Source organism: Hylaeus volcanicus, chromosome 2 (genome assembly GCF_026283585.1).
Source record: "Hylaeus volcanicus isolate JK05 chromosome 2, UHH_iyHylVolc1.0_haploid, whole genome shotgun sequence".
NCBI classification, from domain to species: Eukaryota; Metazoa; Arthropoda; class Insecta; order Hymenoptera; family Colletidae; genus Hylaeus; species Hylaeus volcanicus.
The window spans coordinates 18644154-18671258 of NC_071977.1; the positions used below are offsets into that span (position 1 = coordinate 18644154).

General features: G+C 35.2%; 1 protein-coding gene, 1 long non-coding RNA gene and 1 pseudogene across 2 annotated transcripts; 1 reads left to right on the plus strand and 2 right to left on the minus strand.

The window, feature by feature from the left end:
* Positions 1–13019, minus strand: part of LOC128873013 (titin-like) — a 145364-nt pseudogene extending 132345 nt beyond the window's left edge.
* LOC128873019 (uncharacterized) lies at positions 1515–22845 on the plus strand. The gene is made up of 4 exons (XR_008456297.1): positions 1515–11731; positions 20723–20787; positions 21267–21448; positions 21570–22845. It is a non-coding gene; the product is annotated as an uncharacterized LOC128873019 (long non-coding RNA).
* A 990-nt stretch (positions 22846–23835) lies between these two features.
* On the minus strand, positions 23836–26513 carry LOC128873016 (uncharacterized). The gene is made up of 2 exons (XM_054116296.1): positions 24620–26513; positions 23836–24302 (listed from the first exon to the last, which is right to left on the minus strand). Exons 1-2 carry the CDS (start codon positions 24826–24828, stop codon positions 23984–23986), a joined length of 528 nt encoding a protein of 175 aa, XP_053972271.1. The 5' UTR covers positions 24829–26513; the 3' UTR covers positions 23836–23983.
* Positions 26514–27105: the final 592 nt, after the last annotated feature.

Genomic DNA, 27105 nt, shown 5'->3' on the forward strand with positions numbered 1-27105 from the left:
AAACAGAGCTCACAAAGTCAAGTACATTTACTCCTACGGCTAAAAGGATTGAAGTGTTAAGGCGATAAACGACACCGTCGAGCCTCGATCACAAGGTGCAGGTCTCCAAGGCTTGTGGGCTAGAAGGTCACCGCGGGGTACGTCGTCGCGACTACCTGGTGCAATAAAAAGAGTGAAATATAGCGTCGAGGCGAAAAAGAGATCGTTACCCATTCTCACTTCGAATAGAGACGGGGGCGGGTGTCAGGGAGAAGGATGTAACGTGGTCGGATAACTACGGGATCCTATTTTTGCATCCAGATGGGGATCGCGTTACCGTGGGCCATTTTAGGAGCAACTATCTTTGCGCGGCGCCCAGCGCCGCGACGCGACGCGTCTACGCCGACCGGACTATATGCACCTCGACCAATCGCCTGGGACGTTACGCAAAGCCAGTCACTGACCAAAATAAAACAGCTCCTAACGCTGTTTCCCTTCTCCCACCCCCTTCGTGCAACCGTTCTTTCACTGTTTCTAGCGAACGTGCCCGTGTCCTATTGGGAAAATATTTGGAAATGTTTATTGCAAACGCGACGCGTAACCATAATCTCGAAAAAGAGACTCGGAGAATTTTCGCGGTTTCTTGGAAGATCTTTGTCATTGTCCAACAGGATCGTTTCTTGGTCCATTTTCATCCCTCCCCGTCGATACTTCGGTCGTTACGAGGTTATTGTTTACGGTGCCAAGCTGACAGGTCGTTTCCGTCGTGATCAGCTGTTCCGAGACCAGGGTTGCCGGATTCAAATTTTAATTTCGAGCCAAATGGCTCTTTGGAGACGACAGACTATAATCAACCGAATTTGGAGATGCGTGGTTTTGATGTTAAAATTGTTTTCGGGAATGTGCGAGTCAGACACCTGCATTGAATTTATTTACAGTGGGTGTAGAATCTATTCGTACACCGATCAATTTCCCAAAAAACTTTTCTGTGAAATTGTAGTTTCTTAACTTCTTTTTTTATAATCAATGATATTTTACATATTCTCGGAAGTCTCTAAGATAGGAATAGTCCAAACAACATTTACTAGTTAATATAATTTGTGAAATTAACAAAAGACTGCGAAAAGTAGGTAAAAGTATAGAAGCAATAAGTATTTGTACGATTCTTATGACGAACCATTTAAAGTAGAGTTTTTAACGTAAACACATTAGTTTATTGGTCCGTGCGTATTAAAAAACATCAAATTTCCAGGAAAGTACTTTTAAACAGTTGTGCGAATACTTATTGCTTCAACATTTTTATCGATTAATTGTTTTTTTCTTGTTAATTTCGCGACTTACATAAATAGCTATTTTTTTGTAATTGTTTATAAAAATTAAGTTAATAAATTACAATTTTACAGTTTTTTTGGAAATTGATCGGTGTACGAATACTTTCTACACCCACTGTAGGTTTCTTTTATTCTATTTACTGATCTAATTTTTATTTTTTCAAGAAGAAACAGTAATGATCTATGATGGTGATTTTATTTAATAGTAAATCATCTGAAATCCATGTATTTTTAAAATTTAAATATATTATTTATTCTTAGATAAAATGGAAAGCTCAAAATCCAGGACATTATTTCCCTTCACATTGGAAGTTGAGGAAAATAAATTGCATGAAATAATAGTTTGTTATCATTAATCCAATTATTGAAGTCAGACGATTCGTGCACATTCCAGAGCAAAATATTGGGTCGTCCGGAAAGTTCATGGCTATTTTTAAGAAAAATTCAAAGGCATATTTGAATATTGATGCATATTTATTGAATTATATACATATGTACATCTTGTTCCACAACCTTTGCACCTTTTAAGGCGTGTACACATGTTATTTGTTTTCAGCTATTCCGACATATTTAGACCTGTACCGCCTACTAAAAATCGGCATGGACATTCCAGACAGCCCAATATCAATAATTGTACTCACATATGATATAATACATGTACTATTTTACAACATTTCTAAACTTTGTCATATGTAAAGTTCTCTAGCGTTCTGTTGGATGCAGTGATGCGTTGGTGACATTTGTTTGCAAGCAATTGCTATGCCCTGATTCTCACAATAGCATCAAGAAGACTCAGCTGTATTTTGATTCTCGCCTTCGCTTTAATGGAGGATACTAGAGTAAACATACGCTCAACCATTGTTGATTATAAATAATTCTAGCATACGAAGAAATCTAATCTAACCAGATTAACAAATATTGACCTTTAATAGTCCTTCGATGAATATACCTCTTAAACTTCAATTCTCTTACTTTATTCTTGCCCATAATTTCATTACACACACATAGTTAATTTTAACACATGGTTAAAAACGTTTATACGTTGCATTTAACATTCCTACATTGTTATTTAATTTTACAAATAATTTCCACGCAATTGTTAAATTCGGAACAATTTCTAGAATTTGGCTTCAAAGGAGCTGGCAACCCTGTTCGAGACTATGAAACCAAATAATCGAGAGAGTTTTGGGAAACTGTGTATTCTCAGTATCTAATTTGTAATATTCAAATATTTGCTCCATCATAGAATCTACATCCTGTCATACTAAAATTACAAGGGCATAAGTAAGCTTAATTGACTTTACAGATAGAACAAAATTTGGCAGCAGTGGCATGCTACTTCACGTACATACATATATCGACGTTGTATAGTCGAAGCAAAGAACATGGGTCGTTTAAAAATAACTCGGCGATATCGTTCACGAGATCTAGACACTTAGGGAACACGGTGCCCCACAATTCTGTCGATCGTTTTGTTTTGGTTTTTAGATTTCCTTTTCTGAGAGTACCTTGTCCCTCTATATTGATATTCGAGAAGGAAGAAATGTGAGATATCAACTTTTTCTTGATTTGTTTGATATAAATGATCAAATTGTTGAAAGCAGATGTAATTTTTGGATTTTCCAGGGCAACCGAAAATTCCAAAAAAAAGTTTTTGGCTGATTGGATAAAATATATTTACTATTTTACAATATTTTTAAATAGAATCTCTTCAAGAATAGATATCTTCATCAATACATTCGTTCATTCCAGGTTTTGGAAACGAAGTTTGCTATTTTATCAACTAATTCAGTAAACAGCACATCAGTGTATCAATTATTAAGTAACAATTATTAAGTTGTAGTAGTATTGTCATTTTTTAAATGCGTCTATGCGTTAATTAATATAATTTACAACATTATTAAAAAGCGTTTGCACAACCTAAATAGATCTGTACTCCTGAAGGGGTCACTAATGTCATCAATGACAAATATTTTATAAAATCTGCCAACTATAATTTTTAATGCTCTGGATAGCCCAGCAATAATATTCATAAGGTTTCCCCAAAAGTAACTTCAGAGTTCTGTTTTCTAATAAAACACAAATGCAATAAACATACCAATCTCATTTTTATTTTATTTATTTTAGAGGACAGTACACATGATAACAATTTAATCATCTCGAGGTGTACTTTATCATTAAAAAACAGAATTCTAAAATCCTTTCTAGAAAACGCTTCATAATTTTATTAAAAGAACGATCGTGCGTATCAGTCATCACTGTTTACAAGACCAAACTCACAGTGCATTTCTGTCATTATCAGCTGTTCCGAGAGTGAGAGTCTTCTCTGAGAACATAGATGAAACGATCGAGAGAATTCTGAGACGTCGAGTTTCCTCGGTGTATAGATCTTTTCAACGAAATCGTCCAGTTATTTTTAAACAAACCGTGTTTTATGCTCTGACTCTACAACGTCGTTGTACCTGAGGTAGCAGGCTACTGCTGCCAAATTTTGTTCTATCTAAGAAATTTTTGAGTCGATTAATCCTCCTTGCAATTTTAGAATTACAGGATGCAGATTTTATGGTGGAGTAAAGATAGCTACGAGAACATTGCTCTTTTTCGTACAAGTAATGAGAAATAATTTGGAGTAAGAGATAATTTTTGATTCATTATTTATTTTATTATATTATACTTCATTTAATATTTTCATTATTTAATAAATTTAAAATATGAATTATACAATAAAATTAAATTTCATGTTGGATGAATAACAGTTGATCCTAATAGCTATTCAATCATATATGTGTTGTTGTTGTATTAGAATTCCAAATAATCGCTGTTCGATTAGTCGTTGTTTCTTACTACAACATATGCTTCATATTATTAATATATCAATACATTGTTGATCATGTATTTTAAATAACTACGAACGATATTATTAAATTGTCTGGTGATAATTTATCAACCTCCTCAGTTTAGAACTTCTCTTTTAAGGTGGAAACAAATATTTTTTGGATGCTTTAGGCCAGCTGTGGTTTAATAAAAGTAACTGAATCGAAAGATAACACAATACACCAGTAATTACAAAAGAATTGATCACCAATGAAAAACTAACACATTTCACATCATGAATTAAAAATTCTAATTAAGGAATAAGTATTAACCCTTTCTTATATAGAACGTCACGTATACTACAATGGAAATAGCATTTACATTCTCTCGGCTGCAAAATATGTTAGTGCCAAACTATTTATAATATTTTTCCACTGGTGTTACTAACTGTCACGATATAAATGTACACAGAGGTCAATATTATTGGCAAAAAGCATTTATTATCTTAAAAAGTAGTTACTTTTATATTGAATAATAATGTCATTAGAGGTAAATTTATATGTCCACTAGCATGACGATGTACAGCAGGTCTGAAGACATTAATTTCGCATTATTCGAGATCGTCGGTAGTCTTCCTTATTAATAATGATGATTTAGCATCCGTGTCGCATCGTCGCGCGAAATAGCTGATTTTGTCATGAAGAACCATTACTGCTTTGTTAGCTGTCCGTCGAGATCTTTTGTATGCAATTTCCCGCGTCCCACACGCGACCTGTATTCTTTTTAGACGCGATACAGCCGCTGGCACTCTTCGAATTTGACTGACATTTGCGAGCCAAACTCGAGTATCGACGTTGCCAGGCTACGAGTCAATGTCGTGCGGAATGAACGAATGACAATAAATAAGTATTACCATGCGATGACACTAACCATTAAACGAAAACAATTTGGCTATTTTAGAAATGACCAATGAATCAGGTAGTGACAATATTTGATTCAATTTGCTAAGCTTTTTCCTAACGTTCACTTTGCTGTTTGAGAGGCTGAGAATCATAGTGCAGCAAATCAAAAGAAAATAAAAATTTGTGCTGTAGTTTGTGCCATCAGACCGACACCTGTTTAAACGTGTCGATAGATTCTTATGGTAGAAGATTTTTTATAATCAAGTAGTTACAAAACGAATCTTCGAAGAGCCTACTGAGTTTCTAAAAAATCGGCATTTTTATACTAGCTGAATAAATAGGCTAGTTTGGTGTTAGTTAAAGTGTATGGAACTGTATGGCTCTTGCTTTGATGGATACAATTTATTTTTAATTTATCACTTGGAGAATCTAACATATACTATTGCATCCACCTTATGTAAGAATGAAGTTTTTCTTATTTGCACTGGATAGTTGAATGCACTCGTTAATGAAGTTGTGTTTTCTTTAATCAACCATGAAAAGCATCAAACAGTAGATAACAAATAATGTGTCCAAAGATAATCCGATTATTAAACTGCAGAAGTTTATGCATTTCTAACAACTGGAAATATGGAAAAAGGTAAGAGGAAGCGTACATATTTAAAAATATATAGAATATCATAAATGAAATAGATTTTGTGTGTTTAACAATGTTACACTGTTTAGATCACAAGATATTTTCATTTAAATTTCATTTCTTTATCTATATCTGTGGGAATATGAATTTCCATAAATAGACGCAATCTACTGATTATCATATTACAGTTAATATCTGCTATTAATTGAAAGTTTGATGAATGAAGGTTTTAAAGTCTACTTGGACTGCGGAGGTCTTTTAAAAATGGCGTCTGACATCTGACAGATCTGACAGCCTTAAAAAGTAATTGGGTTGTGAATGAATACAAAATGAGATGAAGAATTTCAATGTATCCATTAGGCATTGTCTGCTGAAATTAAATACGTAGTCTTTATCTTTGACAACTGAATCGCAAAAATGTTCGCAGAAAATGTCAACACCGACATGTTGTTCAGTCCTCTTATCAGTAATTTTGGGAGTAAACATTGAAATCAGTGTTTCTCAAACTGCGGTCTGCAAACCACTAGAAGTCCAAGTATTATTTAGCAAAATAAAAAAAAATTCTTCTTCCATTAATATTGTTAAAAACATGTGCCAAAATTTAATTAAACAGTATAATATAAATTCCAAGAAGGACAATATATAAAGCAAATATTAAATTTCAAGATTTAATGAAGTTACTAAAAAACCATCAAAGAAATAGATCAATCCTGCCGAAAGGCGTTTACTAAAGATTATTATGAGGTTCCAAAGAAAAATATAGTTTGAAAAGCACTGACTCAAATGCTTGTCGAGATCGTGATACGGCGATTAGCAAATTTAATCAAGACATGTTTATGATCGAAAAGAATTCACAGGCCAATGTATCGTTCCATACAAAAGCAATGGCAGAAAATGGACCTCTTTACAGGGACGTTGCATAATTTTCCACGAAGTGGAACTACACTCGTAAAGTATTCGGAAATCTTCACGGTGGAGATTCGAGTATTTTATAATCGTGAATCAAGCCGCAAATACGCGCCTGATATTTTTAGATCGAATCTCTTTGGTCGAGTTCGCAACTAGCGACCTTCTGATAAAATTTAGCCACGCCAAAAATTGCTGGATAGTCGCGAGGAAACAAACGAACCATTTCACGCGTTCTAAAAACTGCCAAAGACGATGTCGAAAACTGATCGATGGGGTGAACTGTTCGAAATTGCGAAACCCTGATGTTTAAACACTGGATAGCAAAATTCTCAACGAAAAATAAAAATGACTCATCTCACATAGCCTTAGAGCAGTGTTTCATGAAATTCACCTTTCCAAGGCTTTTATCGATTAAGGAAAATTCTTGGCACGCCTCCTAGACCTGTATTATACTCCTATTTTGTGTATACAATGTAAAACTACTTATAACAGAAGGCATTTATGTCTTGACAGCTTTTGTTCAATTTAAATATTTTCGCAGTTAATTTTAAAACTAATATTTGTTTTGTGAGTTTCAAGTAAATTGTAGTATAATTCAACATACCAAGTTGTTTAAATGAATGGTATTGGTACTATAGAGTGAAATAAAAATCCGAAATATGTTTCGATTCCAGTTGGCAAGTATTATCGATAGTTTGGATATCTTTGACACGAGAAATACGCAGTTGGCAGAGAAGCAACTATTGTTGCAGGAATATTTCGAACATGTTTCTGGATTTATAACCGTAACTATAGTCGTGATTTGTGGAAAATTACGCTTTCTTCGCAGTTGTTTCATCCGCGTGACCGAGAAAAAATGCATTGAAATTCTTACATCAGGTTGAATCTCGAATATATCAAGTTGCACAATAGTGTTCTCAACGAATGCCTTTTTAGGTCTCATTTAACATTTAAGAATTGTAATAATGTAGAGCAATGATGATATAGCATTAACAAATGGAATGAAATAAATAGTTTGATACATATATTAACGGTAGTTATAAAGTTATGCAATATTTACGAAAAATGTGCAAGGGAAAAAATATAAAATTAGAGTAGAAGTCAAAAGTAAATTAAAATAATACTATTTTTCAGAAGTAAAAAAAATTCATAATTTTAATATTTAATAATATTATATATATAATAATAAAAAGCGACTGTGACGAATACAAGAAATGATGGCACAACTATTTTTTCATATACTTTATACATATTGGCTATCACTTATTTTCGTACAAGGTACCTTTAGGGGTAAAAAAGAACTGCAATTTTTAACTGAAAAATGTTTGAATAATAAAGTTATACATTTTTCTTATTACCAAAAGAATTATAATAATTGAATTTTAGTAATAGATGTCTTGTTTAATTTTAGATATGAATTAATTTTGTTCGTTTTAGAAAACATTAAAGTAATATGACATTTGTAAAGATCTCTCAAAATGTGATTTAAATGTTATTATTACGTTGATTAAACCAATGAAAATATTCTAACAGTGAAGCATGTAGTTCGACCTTATTTTGGTCAAATGATTCATGGGAAACGACGCGAACCTCCTCACTTTTTGTTTCTTTCCCCTGTCACGCGACGAAAACAGAACTATTGCTCCTTTTTTTTTATCTCTGTCCCACTACGCATCATTCTCTGGCAAGATTCCGATTTTTGCATGGAATCGCGCAACAAGTTTGACAAATATAAACAGGGGTGCACCAAAACGGCATTTTCATCCCCGTTTCCTTCCTTCAACCTCATATTCGCTGGAATTCACGTAAACAGTCATTTCACTGCGAATCGCAATCATCAATTCCGCGGTGTGTTCTTTAGCAATCTTCGGTATAGTACCATAATTTTCAAACGAATTAAATTTGTTGTAAAACTTTAGTCAATTAATAAGATAATTAGTAACTATGATTGTATAGGTATTTTAGACTTATTATTAAGTCACACACAACACAAACTTTAAAAAGGTTCCATTTTTCTCTTAGAAGCCTATTAATTTTGTAATATACGTATTTGTAAATTTATTTTTCTGTTAATTTAATAAATTTCTTTGTATATATATTTTTGTATGATATATGAATGTAATGAATTGTTGTTTGTATATTACAAAATTTTTGTAATTTTTAGTGTTTCTCATAAAGAGATTCAGTAGTTCACCGAACATTAGATCTTAATATAACTTGTATGCTGCTTTAAGAATTGCGTTGTTCATTGTACCAAGAATTCCTTTAAGTACATTCACAAGCATCAAAAGCAAAATATACTTGAGCCTCTACCATGTGTTCTTGCTGAGTACGTCATCCAAACATTGTACAGGACCTTTTAGGCTGACCTTGTTGGAAATAAACCTTTTACTAATGTATGTAGCAGTATAATGCAATTAAAATTTTGTATGACCCTTCAAAATTCGATTATGGAAATATTTTAATCGAGCTGATTCTTTTGCATACACTTTTATCAAGTTCTCACAAATAATAGGTGAAGTTTTCACGTCACGTCACGTCTCGTGTACACAATCGACAACACGAAAATATACATATAACACATCTGTCTTGTAGAAAATTTCCTTATCTTTCTTTCTAGGAATAACTTGTAGTAAATCTTATAGTTTTTGAGATAGCATATGGAAAATTAATTTTTCTATTAAAAGTGATCAATTTTGAATTTTAATTTCACGTTAAACTTGTTCATACAAAGATAGCTGTGAGACATTTTAACGACTCAGGAAAGATATATGCGAAAGATCAGCTGAATAAAAATATTTTTATAACCTCCTGTGTATTTTAGTCTAGACACTAAAGTGACTGAAGTATAAACCGCGCAGCATGCTTCATTACGAATATTTTAAGAAGGGACCAACTCTGCTCGTTTCTCCCAACTGTTTCGTTCCCTTTGAACGATTCCTTCGCGTTGTCCTTTTGGAAGCACTTACGAGCTGTCAGGTTGGAAAGTGTTTCGTTTCCAGTAACGTACCTACATTAATACTCGCGAGCTCAAAGCAAAACGATTACGCTTTAGGAGGACTGTACTTCTCGTTAAATATTAGCAAACAATTAGTTTAAAACGAAAGCTGGGTGGTTTGGTGAACTCGTAGTGAATTTTCGTAATATCTTAATGAGACACATTTGCATCGATGAAATTCTGACAGAGAATGACAGGTAACTTTTAAACCGGAAGTAGGCGGAGTGGTGCTAGAACCCCTAAAAGGTGCAACTTGATGCCTAGACCTTGCGAATGATACCTAACTTGTCTACCTTATGACACCTGTTCAGGGCAACATAGATGTTAAATGTTCCTTATTCTTTAACATACTATTAATTATTTCTGATAATTAAAAATTAGAATATGGTATAGTTAACAATTTTTAAAATAAGATCGAAATGAGTGGACCAAATTAATTGACTAAAATAGTTCTAGTGGTATAGTTTGTTCGTGTAGGTATGATGTGTGTGAAACTTTGTTTTGATTTACATGTCAGAATTGATTCCTCACAAAAATCAAGAAATACGTTTGTTTACATATGTGTTCGCTCCGTTTTGAATTTTGTCTGAGGAAACGTTTTCCAGAAAATCATAAAGTTCGATATAATAAATTCTATTTATGAAGCATTAACGCCATTTGGTTCTAAAAAAAATTATACGTGTATAGATGTATGTATGGGTACATGTTTGTGGTCCGTGTTTACTTCTTATAGGAGCAATTTATCAGAAAATCATTAGCTTTGATACATAGTAACTTCTATAAACATATGGGATGACAGAATTCTATATATGTACATATGTATGTACATATGTATGACTCATGTATGTGTTTGTATACATGTTGGGCTCTGTACCTAAGGAGTGATTTACCACGAAATCGTAGCAATTTGATATCGTTCTTCATATGAATTATTGATTCAATTGTTACAAATTTATCGAGGGTGGCGGAACAATACAACTATATAAATACTATACTTTAACGTTACGTTGCAAGACAGAATTTCATCGTAATTCTCGTCCGTTAAGATCACGAAAAATACATTTGTGATGGAATTTGTTTAGGAGGTTGTATACCGACATATTTGATTTTCGAACATGGTTACATATTAAGGCAGAGTTACGTCTAATCTCTTCACCGTCGAAACGAAGACATATGTATAAATATTCGAAGAGTTCTACAACAACGTTCAGAGCTTTTCACTAATCAGCCAGCGATCTTCGCCGATGGTTACTTCCGAGACGACGCCGAAGAGTGGGGCCTCCGTGGAAAGTGTGTCTGGCCGGATTTAGAAGCCGCATTTTTTCCCCCCTGAACGAGCGCAGCAATCCACGGGCCAATGACAGATATCCCGTGACCAGCGATGAACGGAGGAGAGTGCGAGATGCACTGGGAAGACGAGGCGCTGGTCCACGATTTTGACAGCTGCGTGTCGCTGCGTCTTGGTTTTCGTTCGTGCCCACCCTCTTCGGGGAGGGCGACCCTTACGAACAGTTTACGGGCGCGTGGAGGAATTTTCGAAACGCTCTGGCGTGGTGCGACGCGACGTGGAAAACTATCTTTAGAGCTCACGTAGGGGCGGTGCTCTCGCTCGAAAATAGAATATTCGTCGAGGGGATATTCTCCGCTAAGAAATCCGGAGGGATCTCGATTTATTTTCTACCGTTGCGTTTCGCGTTTTGACGCGAAAACAAAAAAATTCCAGGGGAGAAAAAGAAACGACGGGGAGATCGTAAATCGCGAGCAACGGAACGGCCGGGGCGACATAGGGACATTTGGAAATTTTTTGGTCCGAGCAGAAATGTAATATCTGCTCGAGGCTCGGTTCACCGCCTTGGGCAACTTGACAGGATGTTTCATGGAAGAGTGATCGAAAATTAAGTGACCGAGGAAAATCTGGCGTGAGATACGAGTTGTGGTGAAGTATGGTAAAAATAGAGCTTGTCGAGTAGGTGTATACAGTCCAAATATTGTAGTGACACTAGATTCGTTCATTGGGATAAATGTATTCTGTAACGTGAATCAATCTTTTAAAGTTTAATGACACAGACGGGTCCTGTTCGTGTGAGGATTAAATAAAAATTAGAGATACTTTTAGTCACTATTGTATATCGTCCTGAGCACGTGCCCTAAAGTAGAAAAGGTAGGTAGCACTCGGGAGGCCTTGACTTCAAGTTGTACGTTTTCTGAGCAATTATTTTATATGAGGACTGTGTCTCACATTCTGACGTAGTCACATTAGAACATTTATGAATGTATGTACGTGTAAAAAATTATACTATATATGTACAGTATAATTAAATATAGTATATAGTAAAAATTATTTGATATTACTTTTTTAACTTAACTATTACACTAGTTTCATAATAGAATTTATCTTAAAAGGATTTAGAAAAGCCGTTTGAAAATTAACCATTGCAGAACTTTCAGTCGGGCACTAACTACTATCTTCAGAAACGAGGATAATCGACCAAGCGTTTGCTCGTCCAGTTATCGAATGAAAATCGTACAGACACCAAAATCATGGATTACGGTATCGCGTGAACTATTAAACCGTGCTCATCCTGTCACATCCATGTAAATTAACTTCTCATCAAACTCATTTCCACCATTGAACATATCGCACCCCTCGATTGCCCCGAAGCTTCCTTAAATTTTCACTCGAAAAACTCCATTTTTGTACCACTTCGAAATTGTTACAAAAAAAGCCAAAGAAGCTTGAATCTGCGCGATTGTCATCGTCAATAAGCATCACCGAACTGACCTCTCTGCTGACTGGTGATCTGTTGCCGAGTGACTCGTTCGGTTCTCTGTTGCACGTATTGCTGCTGTTGCTGCTGCGTGGTCGTTTGCTGCTGCTGCATCTGTTGCTGCTGTTGCTGCTGTTGCTGCTGCTGAGACATTTGTCGCTTCATCTTGGATCAACGGAGCAATCCAAGTCGTATGGGTCGATTAAAAAAATCAATCTTCGTCGTCGACGTTCCGGGGATCACAAAACGGTTCCCCTCCCTCAGCTACCCTTTTTCTTCCTTTTTTTGTTTGCCTTCGTCACCCGAGAATTACTTCGGCGTATAAATTTCCCCTTGTGTGGTGCACTCACTGGGCACTCAACAACAACAAAATGAGACCAGAAAAATCAAACTAAAAATAAAAACGGAAATCCTCGTGTGGTTGTCACTCGCGATTAATTCTACTACGATTCGTTGTGTGATACAATAATCCTCTTATTTTTTTCTTTCTCGATTTCTCTCGTGGCTGAAAACAGCGCTTTCTTCTATTTTCTTCTTTCGTCTGTGCTGCCTTGAGGCCGCGGCTCACTCCAGTCGGCAGAAGTCAAGTCATCATCAAAAATCTTGTCCCCGAGACTCTTTAAACCAAGACGTCGGTCGAATGCGAATTGCCGGCTGATGCCGCCTCGGAAAACGAACACGGCCTTCCACGAGGACGTGGCTCGACTTGGTGGGGGGTTGGAGGCAGAGGGTGGGGACGTCGAGCGTCTCGACGCTGACGACGGGCCACCGCGAGAGCAACGAAGACCGACACGAAGAGTCATTCGAAATTTTTCACACCCTGCTCGCTGGGAAGATTAATCGTTCGAATGGAAATAGTCATCCCTCTCAACCCCCTTCATCCCTTTATACTTTCATGAGGCTTTCTCGCTGCGAGAGAAGGTCTCATAACTTTATAACGCGAAACGAGATTTATAAACGACTCTAGATAGAAATAAACAATTTTACGGAGTACCATTATAATTTAGTATGTATTTTATAATTTTTAAATCAATTTCCTTAATTTCTTTGATTTTTTTATTTATCTACGATGAAGTTTCCCCCTTCTTCGTGTATGGTATAATGTGGATTCAAGAGGGTAAGAAATGTAACGAAAGTAATGAAAATAATGATAAATATATGGCAGAAAGAGCATGATACAAAATGAAAATAACAGTAAAAGTACAACTTGTGTGTGGATTATATTTCATTGTCTCGAATATAATTTACACGTGAGTCGTGTCTTTTAATACATCTTTTATTGATATTCAAACCGTAACATTGATAAATCTTGTTCTTAATGTTTTTGATGAATAATATACAAGTTTTAAGTGTATTGTTTTTCTTAGTTGTAAGAACAATATTATTTTATTATAATACTATAACCACAAGGCAATACACAATGTGCTTTCATGAATTCAAACTCAAATTACATCTGGTTAAAGGATGCATACCAACAAACATTTTTGTACATCCTTCGACTCAACAGTATACAATTCAATAATGAATGGCCATTAATGCTTGAAAAGTTTCGTGCAAGTACCCGAAGAATATTGAAATATGTATAAAAAATTTGAAATCGACTGACCTAATATTCTTTCTGAAATTAATTCTTAATGAAAACCTCAATTTGTGCTTCTTACATGAGAATAGAGTTTTCGCTTGCGAATACGTCATCGTGGGAAGGTTACTCATATCGTTAAGATTACATTTCTCGGATTTAGTGCTGCTTTCTGCGTGTATTTCGAGCACTGAATGCCTCCGATGATGCGCGGTAATATTTTTTTTGGCACGACTGTGTGTTTGGTGTTAAAGTTCCAACGAAGTGATCGTCGTGAACTAGTCGTGAATTAAGAGGTACAGCTATTGGAAAGTTTTCTTGGAATTTTGGCATTCGCGTCGGAGAAATTTATGTTTACTCTATACAGGAAGTATTAGAGTGATATGGATAAGGGTAACTTCGCTTGTCTAGTCTAGAGAATGAATTAATTACCGATCATTTTAAATGTTCTCGTGACTCATTTGCACTGCTCGAATAAAATTCAATTAGTCATATTATGTTTTTAGAATAACAGTTCCGAAATATATAAATTAAACTTATTTTCATTTGAATCCTATTTGTGATTCTACTTATAAATTAATTTTTGTATTTTTAGTGTTAAGGAAATTTTATAATTTCAGATTAAAATTCGTCCTATCTCGAATTTCGATGACTCTCGTTACAACTATGCTCGGTATATGAAGGGAATTAGGGAACGTTTCTTCGTAGAAGGCCATAGAGACTCGTGCAAGTCCCAAAGCGTCTCGAATCCAAACTGATTGAATTTAACGAGGCGGCCCTTTGCTTATTATTCGACGAGTCCTTCGCTCGTCGCTCTATCTTGCGAATAACCGGAAACACGTACAAATCACAAAGACAATCCCGCATCCAACCGAGTCGAATTCCAAAACCAGGTGGTTCCTTATCGTTGGACGAAGGTGGTTGCTCGATGGTTGCTCTAATCGGCCGATAATTTACGCGTAACGTGGAACCGATAGCTAAAGCGGAGCCGCAAGTCGACGCGCGGCTCACGCAGCGTTCTCGCGCTCACTGACAGCCGCCCACGCATCTACGCACTGCTCCTCCCCCTCCATCTCCTTGTAACCCATCGTGGCAGCCCCTTTCTCGAGCTCATTCCCTTCCCCCTACTGTATTTGAGCCACCGGGCACAGACACGTACAGTCGCGGGAGCAGTCGTGTCTCTCGTGGACCGACGCACAGCCTCCGTATCCCTCTTTCGACATTTCATTTCTTCTTTTTGGTTTAAGGTCCGTTTTCACGTGACACGAACTCGTGTCTACCGATGCTGCGACACACAAGTCACGAGTCTCTCCAATGCCAATGCATTTCGTCGATAGAGAGTTTCGTATCATGGCGTTTCCTTGACGATGCGGAAATGAAATCGAGTAAAAATGATAAGTTTCACAGGTTTCGCAGTTTGATATTATCATATGAACCGTTCACTGCGTAAATCTATCAACTCCACCAGTCAAATAAAAATTGTAACATTACCTGACTATTACTTTTTGGAAATTATTTCTTATTAATTTTATATACCGTTAGATGAAAGCTACATCTGTATTTATGTATTCTACAACATTTATTTGAATTTGTACTATAAAGAAAATGTTAAAAAACAATGTACATTATTTCGTCCTATTTCTCAAGTTTTCGTTTTATGGAGTTAATCCATTTTTGCAATGAACGGCTCATATTACGGTTATAATGTTCTATTAAATAAGAGTTTGATGAAATCTTGTTTCCTGACAGATCTGACCGGTTTAAAAAGTAACTGGGTTGTGAATGGATATAAAATTGAGATGAAGAATTTTAATTTATAGTGTCTACAGAAATGAAACACGTGGACTCTATCTTCAACGAAAGCATCGCAAAAATGTTCGTAACTATTGTCAACACCGATGTGTTATTCAGTCCTCTTATCAGAAATTTTGGAAGTAAACAGTGAAACGTATTTCTCTTTCGATGTTTAGTTTCTCCTTTTTCGTTTAAGGAAAACTAACCGTTTTCACGTGGTCCATTGATGCTGCGACACACAAGTCACGAGTCTTCTAGGTCAACGCATTTGATGTTGGGTGGGAAGGGATCAAAGAAAAATTTTAAGCTTCACAGAGGAAGCAAATGAATATTTTTATATATGTGACAAACACTGATATTTATGAACTAAATTAAATTTAATATTCGTAATCACGTGGAGTCACAAATTTGTTGTATCATGCCCTTTTTACCTATCTTAATAATCTATATCAGAAAATTAGTTTACCTCTCCTAATTCAATACTTGATTTCTCACTTTAAAATTCACAAAACTTCAATTTTATTTAGAAATAATTTATCTTAAAATTCAAAGTTCAAGCTAAAATTCAACTCGCTTTTTTCTAAAAAGTATAAACCCCACATTAGCTGAACAGACAAATTCAGAAATGATAGCTCAAAATCTACAAAAAACGATTATTCTAGAAACGTTCACCTATATATTCCCATATCAACATTTAGATTATGAAACTCCATTTAAGAATTACTTGTTCTTGTACCAAGAATGTCATTTGAGTCCACAGTGCGCCACGGCACACTGATTAAGAATCACTGCGCTAGAAAGAGGTGAAGTTGTTAATAGAGTCAAAGTTTATGGCGATAAATTTGTTTCCCGACCGTAAACGTTCAGAGGCTAATGGTGCGTCTGGCACGTACGTTGCCAATTCCACGATAAATCGTTTCATTGTCGCGTTTCAATTTATCGTCGTACAGAAAGTCAGTCGGTCGTCAGGAACATTGAGCACTTTGACCTTCAACGGGAGCTCGAGACGGTGGTCACCGATGATTGTGTAATTTATCGGGCACTGGGTCGCCCGTTATATCCAAAATGTTACAATGCTGATTGTTCAAACGTGGCGCCAGTCAACAGGTTCGGGTCGACATTCTTATGAAACAAGTTTCGCAGTAAACGCTGCCAGGCTTTACGTGCTTGGTTTAAAGTATACCTTGTCAAAACACGCTTTCTCGAGGTAGAAATTCAGGAGATAAATTTCACGCAAATACTGCAATATTTAAGTTGTCTGATACTATTGCTTCGAGTAGGCCCTGAATTTATAAGGAGACTCTACAGTCATGTCCCTCGAAAATGTTGATGGCACTTGATGAGATGGATTTGGAAGTTGAATCATGACATTATGTAGAATATTTCGTTTCGATGAGTATTCTTTTTTACCTTGTTTAAAATATAATAATTCTACATCTCATGAGATGATGAAGCTATTGGTTTCAAAAGGGCAGATTTTTGGTAGGTGGTCCAGGTCTGAATGTATCGAAATGATTGAAAATAAACAACATATATACATCCCTTATGGGGGTATCCTGAATTAGGAGGTCTAAAAAAGCGGTTTTTCGTGAATTTTTTTAGGATGGAAAAAAATAATTAATTCTATCGAACTTTTTATCCTATTTTCATACATATTTGAGTAGTCTGTACAAATTTTTTCTCTAATTTAACTTGATAGAAAAGTTGTTTAAAATTTTTTTTTTATGAGTTTTTTTAGTTCACATAGAAGCAAAATGTATGAAAATGAAAATTTCTTTTGATTTTTGTGTGTCAAACCAAAATTACGATCTGCATCTTTCCCGTCGATGGAAGGTTTTAACTGTGAGGAGCTCTACAAATGTGCGTCACAGTCGACGCAATTTGAATATTTCTTGTTTAAAAAATTTGTACAGACTACTCAAATATGTATGAAAATAGGATAAAAAGTTTGATAGAATAATTATTTTTTCCATCCCAAAAGAATTCACGAAAATCCGCTTTTTTTAGACCTTCTAATTCAGGATACCCCCTTAAGAGATGGAAAAGTTGTGGAACAAAATGGTATCTATACAATTCAATAAATATGTATTAAAATTCAAACGTGCCTTTGAATTTTTCTTCAAAATTGACACGAACTTTCTGAACAACCTAATACATGGAATAAATAATTTTGCTGCAAATGAAATGGTGGGGAAGATTTGGAGTACTTTCCCATACAATTTGTGTTTTATGAATAAACAAAATCTTAAAGCCTTCTTTGAAAAACTCATGAGAAGGAAATAATAAGAATAAAGTGTATCCGACTTAGCAAATAAGGGAAGAGAAAAATATCTTTTAAACCGTTTCGTGGGATTAAAAAGGATAGGAAGACACAGTCTAGCTTATCATAGCAACCAATTTACTTCTGATGATGGTGTTCGTTGCGTTCAACGTTTGGCACGAAAGATTATGTGTAGAAAAATCTTGTCCAACCGTTACCGTTCCGTGTCTAGGCGAATCGGAGCGAAACAGGCGCTACTCGCGGGCATCCACGGTGCAACGTGCATCCATGATGCAACCGTGCATCCACGATGCACCATGTGAGTACTCGCGAGATGTACCGCGCCAATGAATCACGTAAAATCTTAAGAACCTCGTACCACTAGCTCCATTATCATCTTACAAAACTAGAACATTAGCACAACTATAGTTGACGGTTCGAAATTGTCGTCAAAGATTGGAAACCTTTTTTAAGGTTTGTACTATGATTAATCGAATCACTTGCAAATAAGTTAATATAGGCATAAAGTAAAAATTGAACTTTGTATCAAAAGTTTCATTATTATTTTACACAGGTAGAATATTAGCCCAATAGTAATGGTTAAAATGGTTAAAATTTCTCGTCAAATTTTAGAAACAGATTTCAATATTTCTATTGCAATTCATCGAAGCATTTGCAAGTAATGTTAACCGAATTAATGGAAGAATCACGAATAGAAAATAGAAATAATCGAAGTAGAAATACAAAAATTGAACCTCACGCCAATAGCTCCCTAATCATCATTCACAGTTAGAACATTAGGCCAAAAGTACTTCATGGTTAAAATGTCTTGTCAAATTTTAGAAACAGATTTCAATATCTCCACTGCAATTTATCGAAGCACTTGCAAATAAACTTAACAGATTAGTTAACAAACATGAATAATAAACTGTTGAGGTAGAAATACAAAAATGGAACCTCGTACCAATAGTTGCATTATGACCTTACAAGTCTAGAACAGTAGCGCATCAGTAGCCGACAGTCTGAAACTTCCACCGAACTTTGTAATCAACATTAAAAAAAAAAACAGGAAATGATTGCTTCTAGGTTTAACTTCCATTTAATCCGACGCTGAAGGCGCGTTGTGGGTCAGATCCAGCCGCGCGAGCGTGTAATTCAGACATTACGCCAGGCAAGAATCGTATACAGTGTACAATGGCTTCGGTTTCAAGTTACGAGGTGAGAGAGGCACACGCATATATGGACGCACGCGAAAACTCGGCCTTTTGCTGCTGAATCTTTCGCAATCGGAACGACAGAATCTGCTCCTGTTCGTTTATTGCGTGCGTACCACGCGCTTTCGACGGAAGACAATGTCAGCGCGTGCGCCACGAATACACTATGTCCTTTTAAGGGGCACGTGTGTATTTACACGGTTATTAATTGTGTGCTACATTCGATTGCTTGTTCCAAATACATGTGAGTAGATAAAAGTAACATTTAGAATATTTGAAGAGTCTCTTAAAAATTCGTGAAAAAGACGGATAATTTTGTAAACTTGTAGAAACAAAAATATAATAGATGAAATAGAAAATTTGCATTGCATATTTCATTCACTGATGTCTGTTATAGATGCAAATATAGCACGAGAAGTTTTCTTTGAACATGTCGTTTATTTTTTTTTTTTTTTTATTAAAGTGTATTAAAGAAAAGTATTAAATTTGTAGTCTTCTCGAGGATTTTATTTAGTCCTTGCATTGTAAAATATTTAATTCTTTTCCAACTAATTCTATGATTCGTCCTCGTTAATTTTATTCATCGTAGTTTCTAATATATGTTCTATACTCCATTAGATGGAGTTATAGGCTCCATTTTTTCTCTACTAATTCAAGCACCTACGCCAATCACAGGGTAGATTGTTCGAATCACAAATAGACTTGGATCCCACCCAGTTATTAATGACATTTATGAGATTTACAAGTATAGGTGACATAGATTTCGCATCACATAATGCAAACGTGAAACTGCATTTAAATAAAGACGGGTGCATTACAATACCTCATCAATTTTATGTAAAAACAATAACTTAGGATATAAAATAAAAAATTACAATTGTAGTAAAGAAGAAGGAGAAATTAGTTGAATATGATGATAAATTAAAATCACCTATTAATGCTAGAACACAAGGATGACAGAAATGTTAAAGAGATTTTCACCAAACTTGATTTTAATCTTGCTAATATGATACGAAATAGAAATTAGAGCACACTGTCCTTGATATAACAAAATAAATATACATTTTCAATCAAATAAATATTAACGTAACACCAACAATAAAATACATACAAATATAAATCTTCGATCAAATAAACATGAATATAACGTTCGTTTTAGCGAAATCTTTATTAGTTTTAAGCTTTCACTTCACATGAAAAGTTTGCAAATTGAATTTAAATCGTGAAAACGATTATTATTTCTCCTAACTGCGAAGGATATCTTGAATAACAGGGTGTATCTACTATCATATGACATATCGTGCGTGTATAGCAATGGTCCCGAAAGGGTTACTCGTGGTCTATCATGATCATTAACGAGACTGACTTGACATTGAGTTCTGCAATGGTTATTTTCGGTATCGCGACATGGAAGTTTCTTAAGTGATACATTTATGCGGGATATACCACGGTGCCAGAAACGTGACACAATGTCTGAAGAGTGACAGCTCTTTTAAGACACATTTTATTCAGATTTATTTGCATTGCCTGGTGACAGGTGACAAAGTCAAATCGAAAGGGTGGCAATGCTGAAGAAGTCCCGAAATTGTATGGCGTGAAATGGTGAGTTATTATAATGTTCATTAACAAATGTAACAGAATATTGCTCTGGAAAATCTAAAGATTGAACTGTCTCAAATAACTCTAATTTCAGAGCAAAGAGTAATTTTTTTTTATTGTTTACGAAGTTTTTAAGTTGATGCAGATCAATCACGAAGATTCCGTGCTTGTTTCAGTGAAAGTTTCATTTGTATTAAGCTTCTACTTCCTATTCTTCAATAGTATCTCCGTTATTTTGATCAATTATCAATTGAGTCTAAAAAGTGCTATAATAATGTTATGTTTCCTACATGCATGGAATATTTTGAATAACCAAGTGTATCTACTTTATGAACTCTGTTACTCAAGATATACCATGAAGTTTCAAAGAATAGATCCGTGTGCTCACATATGTGTTATTAGGCAAACAAAATAACAAGAGATTTGTTTACTCGTCATCTACACCTGAAATATTTGATACAGCTTGTTACTCTAATTTTAAGGTCTGACACTTAGCAAGGCATATTGTTGTGCTCGTTGAGCTTGATGTAATGAGCTAAAATATAAGCAGAAGAAGGTCCCAGAAAGCACTATATACTAAGTAAAAGTGACTGCCAGATTCAAAGTGATTCATAAAAACGATATTATACTCAATTTGCAACTTGTAGTAACCAAATCACTCGAGGTAAAAATATTTAAAATCTTTCTACTAACAACGAAAATAACCCAACATTTTCAAATTCCATTACTCGCTGTCTGTGTAAGAAACTTCTACATAACAATGACTGTTACAATATTATTTTTAGAAGAGTTCTTTATCGGCACGTTCAGTGAATCAGTGATATTTGATCGCGATCCTTCGAGGCATGATTTCGTTATGAAACTGCTAGTTTTAGAGCCGCCAACCTTGAAGACTATAAGAGCTACTGTATAGTCTTCATTCTTGTTGAACTACTTGTTGTATGTAAGAACTGTACCTTTGTGATAAGTACATTAAAAAAGAAAGGAAAAACTTATTTTATTATATGCTTAAAGTGTAAGAATTTTACACTTTTATTGACCGTTTAAGACTCTCTCGTTATTGATCATCTTTTGAAATACGAGAAAGTGAATCTAAGAACTAATTTATCATTCAAATTAATTCTCATTAACAATAGTTGTCTCCACAAATTGCAATAAAATCATTATTAATAACTGAGTAATTCTAAAAAGAATTCACCGACGGTCAAATTCACCGACTTGGTAGTTTTAATGTCAACCCATTTAAACCCGGGAGGGTTAACAGCGAACCAAGCAAGAAATGAAGAATATCTCGAAGATCCACTTTGGTGAATCGATAACACTAGCTTCGAAAATCTTCGAAAGATGGGTCACGAGTGAATCACCAAGGTAGCGCATAGCGACGTGTCTATTTCGAGGACCGAGGGATACTCGGTGAGAAGTGGCAAATGGGGTGCCGTCGTCTATGATTCAACGTCCGCCTCGAACCCTACCAGAAACCCGTGCGAGTTCCACACACGCTTCCCGTGTGTATAAACTGCCAAGACGTGACGAGGATATCCACCTGGGGCACACGTACACCCGTCGAATGCTATTTTCGCGGACTAGTACGAGTAATCGTCCGAAGGACCCTGAATGTGGGTTAACCGAGCCTCCACTCGAAGAGACCCCTTGTCTTCGGCACGAAATGGAGGATCGAGATTAATCTTATGCGACAGGCGAACGATGCCAGCGGTATTTGATACTCGTTTAACGGGTGGACGCCAAGGTGTTGCTTCACGTGGCTGTGCGAATTTGTTTGAATCTCGTTTACGAATTGTGTTGATAGTCTTTGGAGCAACAGAAAACTACGATCGAAGGTTATCTTAGATGTTTTTTTTTATTTCGAAAACCTAAGAGAGCACAGAAGTTTTTGGTCGATGCGTAATATTCCTAAATTTTAGGCTATCCAGTTTTAATATCTATAGCTCTCTATGATTTAATTTCGAAATGTTCACTTCCGGGAATAATAAAAATGAAATAGTAATTACGGTTATATTTTTGTCACCAATTAACCCTTGCCAAATTTTCCGTAGGCTTATATTACATTATGAATTTAGCTAATATTTTTAACTCTCCACAGGGGGTGGATCTAGAAGAGCTCAAAGAGTGTTTGACTACTCCATTTCTGGAAATAATACGAATTAAATAATAATTATGGTTCTATTTTTGTCACCAATTGACCCTTGCCATATTTTTCTTGGACTCATTTTACATTGTAAATTAATTATGTACAACAAATGGTCAATGAAAGTTGGTAGGTGAAAGACAAATCGAGCCATTTAAACTCCCAAAGAAATACATGTATGTACATCTATATTAACAAAATGTTTTGCTAATTTTGTTTAAAATCTCACCTGATGAAGATTAGGTGGAGGGCTTATTATTTAAATTATCTATAAATTTCTAACGTTAAAGCGCATTTTAAAAATCACCTTTTGATAGGTCCAGCATTTTGAAAATAATATTTTCATTCTTTTGCTCCGCCCTATTGTACGTCCTCGTCGTGCGAGAATAGATTCGACGGATTATTTTTAGAAAATCTGTACTTGATACGCTATTTTTATCCAGTGGATGAAGAATCATTTATGAGTAACTGGTCGAAAGTGTTTAAAGTCTCCAGAGGCGTTGAAAGTTCCCTTTTGTGTCCAGTAAATATGCGATACTAATCAATCGATGTTGCTCAGTGGTATCATAACTGATGTTTATAGTATTCTTTTCTATATTGGTTAATTTGACAATTTTTCAAAAGACCATTGCTGGTCCTTGTGATAAGAAGTAGTTTGGAACGCAGAAAATATTAAAACTTTTAAAAGAACTAGTATATACAAGTTTTTTAATAGAATTTCGTTATGTATATGGATATCATTAAATCCTTTAGATATAAAAACCTCTGTCCTAAGAACTGTTTTGATAAATGTTTTGATTACAACAGTTTGTTGAATGCAACATTGTTCTGCTTAAAGTTTTTTTTTTTCGACAATAGTTTTGATACATATGCTCCAATCTAGTATCGTGACCACGGTGTGTATATTTAAGACAATACATGTACGAAATACATACACAGAGTCAGAGATGATCAAACATTTATTTAAACGACAGATATCGATAATACAGTACTTTATTTGCAACGATAATGCAATGAAACAATTGATTTCCTACTCGCTCATTCTCAAATATTTTATTTTATAATTGAAATTCTAATTTTTATTTTACCAGTAACAGACAATTGCTTGCCTCTTATTCTTATCCTTAAATGAAAGTTTTTGCGAAATGTCATGATAGGTTTGAAAGAACACTTACCGCTGTCTCCTGACTTCACCTTCGACGGAGTCCACACGGCGTATTCGCGATTGAAGCAAAAATCACTAGCATCGCGAAACGAACCGTTCGTTTCGAAATCGGAATACTCGAGCCGTCGTGATATCGGATTTCTGTCTGTTATCTCGACGCATTCTTCCGTCGCGTTTTGCTCGTCCAAATAGCTGCCACCTGCGTAACTAAAACGAATAACGACTCGATCAGTCGTTAACGATTTTCACACGGGCTGATTAATTTTTCATTCGAAGCGAGCTTTTACATACTAGTAAAGATAATAGTTTTGTTTACATTACATTATATAAATTACAAACATTACATTATAAATAAGTTAACAAAACACGCCTGTCAGAGTAGTCGTAGTGGACAAATAAACGATATCATATGTTAGATTTAATTACTTTCATTTAATATAAAATAAAATTGAATATATTCTAGTCGTGACTATTTAACCGTGCGTGTTGTTAAGTCACGAACCCTATTATAATTAATCGCGTACCTGCGATCCGAGTACAGACTATACTCAAACGATGGATCGTGCCACTGTTGACGATTCGTGTAACTTTGTTTGAAATCGTTTTCTGGTGGCAGGAACAGGTCCCTGAGCGCAACATACTTTGGTGGACTATCGATCGTCCTTTCGCCGACATTTTGGTCCCGATAAGTACCATAAAACGGCGATGGTACACCTGTAATTAATACCCACATGGTGATTAGTTAAGTCCCATTAATATACCCACACGTTTGGAGAAGCTTGAAACGATTTACAAACCAAAATCTACTTTTTGACGAAACTTTGTGTAAATGTTTATTTGTCTAACCTAAAAGCTCTGTTGTTAACCCTTTGCACTCGAGCGGCGCCGCTACGGCGCGCGGCGCCCGGGCAGTATTGCGCGTCCACTCTACGGGCGTCGTAGCGGCGCCCAGGCCTTCTTTAACTCGTTATGTTTGTTTTCGATGCGCGATAAGATGTTTGACAAATTTGTACACCATTTCTAAGCAAGAAAAAAAGAAAAGAAAGGAAAGACCACTAAACCATTTAGGTTATGTATGTAGAAACGCTTGTGGAAGAATTGGGAGAACCGTATCGCCAGCATCGCGATCAAGCGGCGAGACCAAACAGCGATGAGTCTCGGCTAAATGGAAAACTTCATATTGTTTTGAAAGTGATAAAGAGGGACTGTAAGATTTGCTATGGCTGTAATAAACCTGGCGCCAGGCGAGAAACCTCATATTATTATGATACATGCCCTAACAAACTGAGAATCCATCTCGGGGATTGTTTTGTAAAATATCATGCAAAAATCAAATACAACGTAAAATATTTAACAGATTGTGTTTTATATGTTGTATGTTTTATAAATTTTATTATTTGTATACGTTTGCTTGAATTTAAGATCATTATAAAGTACTAGTAAAACGCTTCCCTAATATAGCCGAAATGGTTTGGAGTTGCTAGTTCGCCTCAGAGAAAAAGGCCTCGAGTGCAAAGGGTTAATACTTGTTGATTTTAAAGCTGTAGTCACTTTATGTCATAGTTAACAATATTATTTATGCTTATATAAACATTTACATCATGAAAAGTTCTCAAAAAATTGATTTGGGAAATAACAAAGCTTGACTTATACAACTGGAGTCACCCTTAGAAAAAACAAAATTATATAATTTTACATGCTTTCATATATATGTATATACTCATGAACATAACTTTCACCTGTTGATTCAGATAATCTATTCTTAGATAAGAAAAGTATTTATTTATTTATAATATTCATGGTATCGTTAAGTATAGTTTAAGTATCAAATAGTTTACGTTCAGAGTATTCTATTAAAGTATTCTAGTAAAGCCTATTCGTGCAAGCGAGACACAACATACCGTGCCACAGCCTGATGATGACACTCGGATACGACTATAGGGAAGGTTAGTGAAGGTCGTAAAGCTATCGTCGTTGTTACTAAAAGCCAGAACCCTTTAAAGCAATGAAAGATAGAATTGCGTAGCCTGTCGCCTAGTTTCTTCGAAAATAGAACGAATTATAACCACACAAATGAGAATACGAGAAAGAAGTATTATAACAAATTAAATTAATCTACTCGATTGAACAGCTGCATTCTTGTCCATTGCAAAGTATTTCATACCTGGTTCAAAATTTAATTCCAATTTAACCAACAACAGATGAAAAATTCGACATCTTTTACATGTATATAACTGTATATAAATAAACATGTATATAAATAAAAGTGAATGATTTTTGACCTACTTAAGATTTGTTAAAACTTTTTCATTCAATGTCTAATCATTTTCGAGCTTTAACACTGAATGGGTTCAATTTCGATTTCATTCCTTAGATTTCAGTTACTGGAATTGAATACATACATGTAAATTATTAGCTGTCATTGATGCCAAAATGTAATATTAATTTCAACTTTTCACCATGGTTTGAACAATCCTTTATGCTTAAATAATCAAAGATATTTATTTTAGAAAATGCCTAATTCCTTAAACACATTTTTATGATATAATATACTTGCGAAATTTAACTGATAATAATAACATACAATTCGATCCAAAAACGATCTTAGATATATGTGCCAGAAATGAAACATTCATTTTTTCAATTTACATAAAATGTAATAATATTATATCAAAGCAACAGAAAATAACATTATTTATTTTTTGCAATATTGTATGCCAAGAATGTTATGTATCACATATTTTATTGTTGCCACAATTATCCTAAATGCCCAAATGCAGTATTTAAAAATAGTATTTGGCGCCTATAAACCACCAGTTTATGGATGGCAGAGTAGATCACTACGGTTCATTCAACCGATTTTCGATCAAAGAGCGACTGGTCTGCGAGCTTGAGCGGCCAGTGACGTTTCGACTCGATCAACGATATTCTTCTTGAAATTTAGTCTCAGTCGATCCGCGACTATTTTTGGCGACTCTTGCGCGCCAGACCTCCTGGAGATTCGCAACGT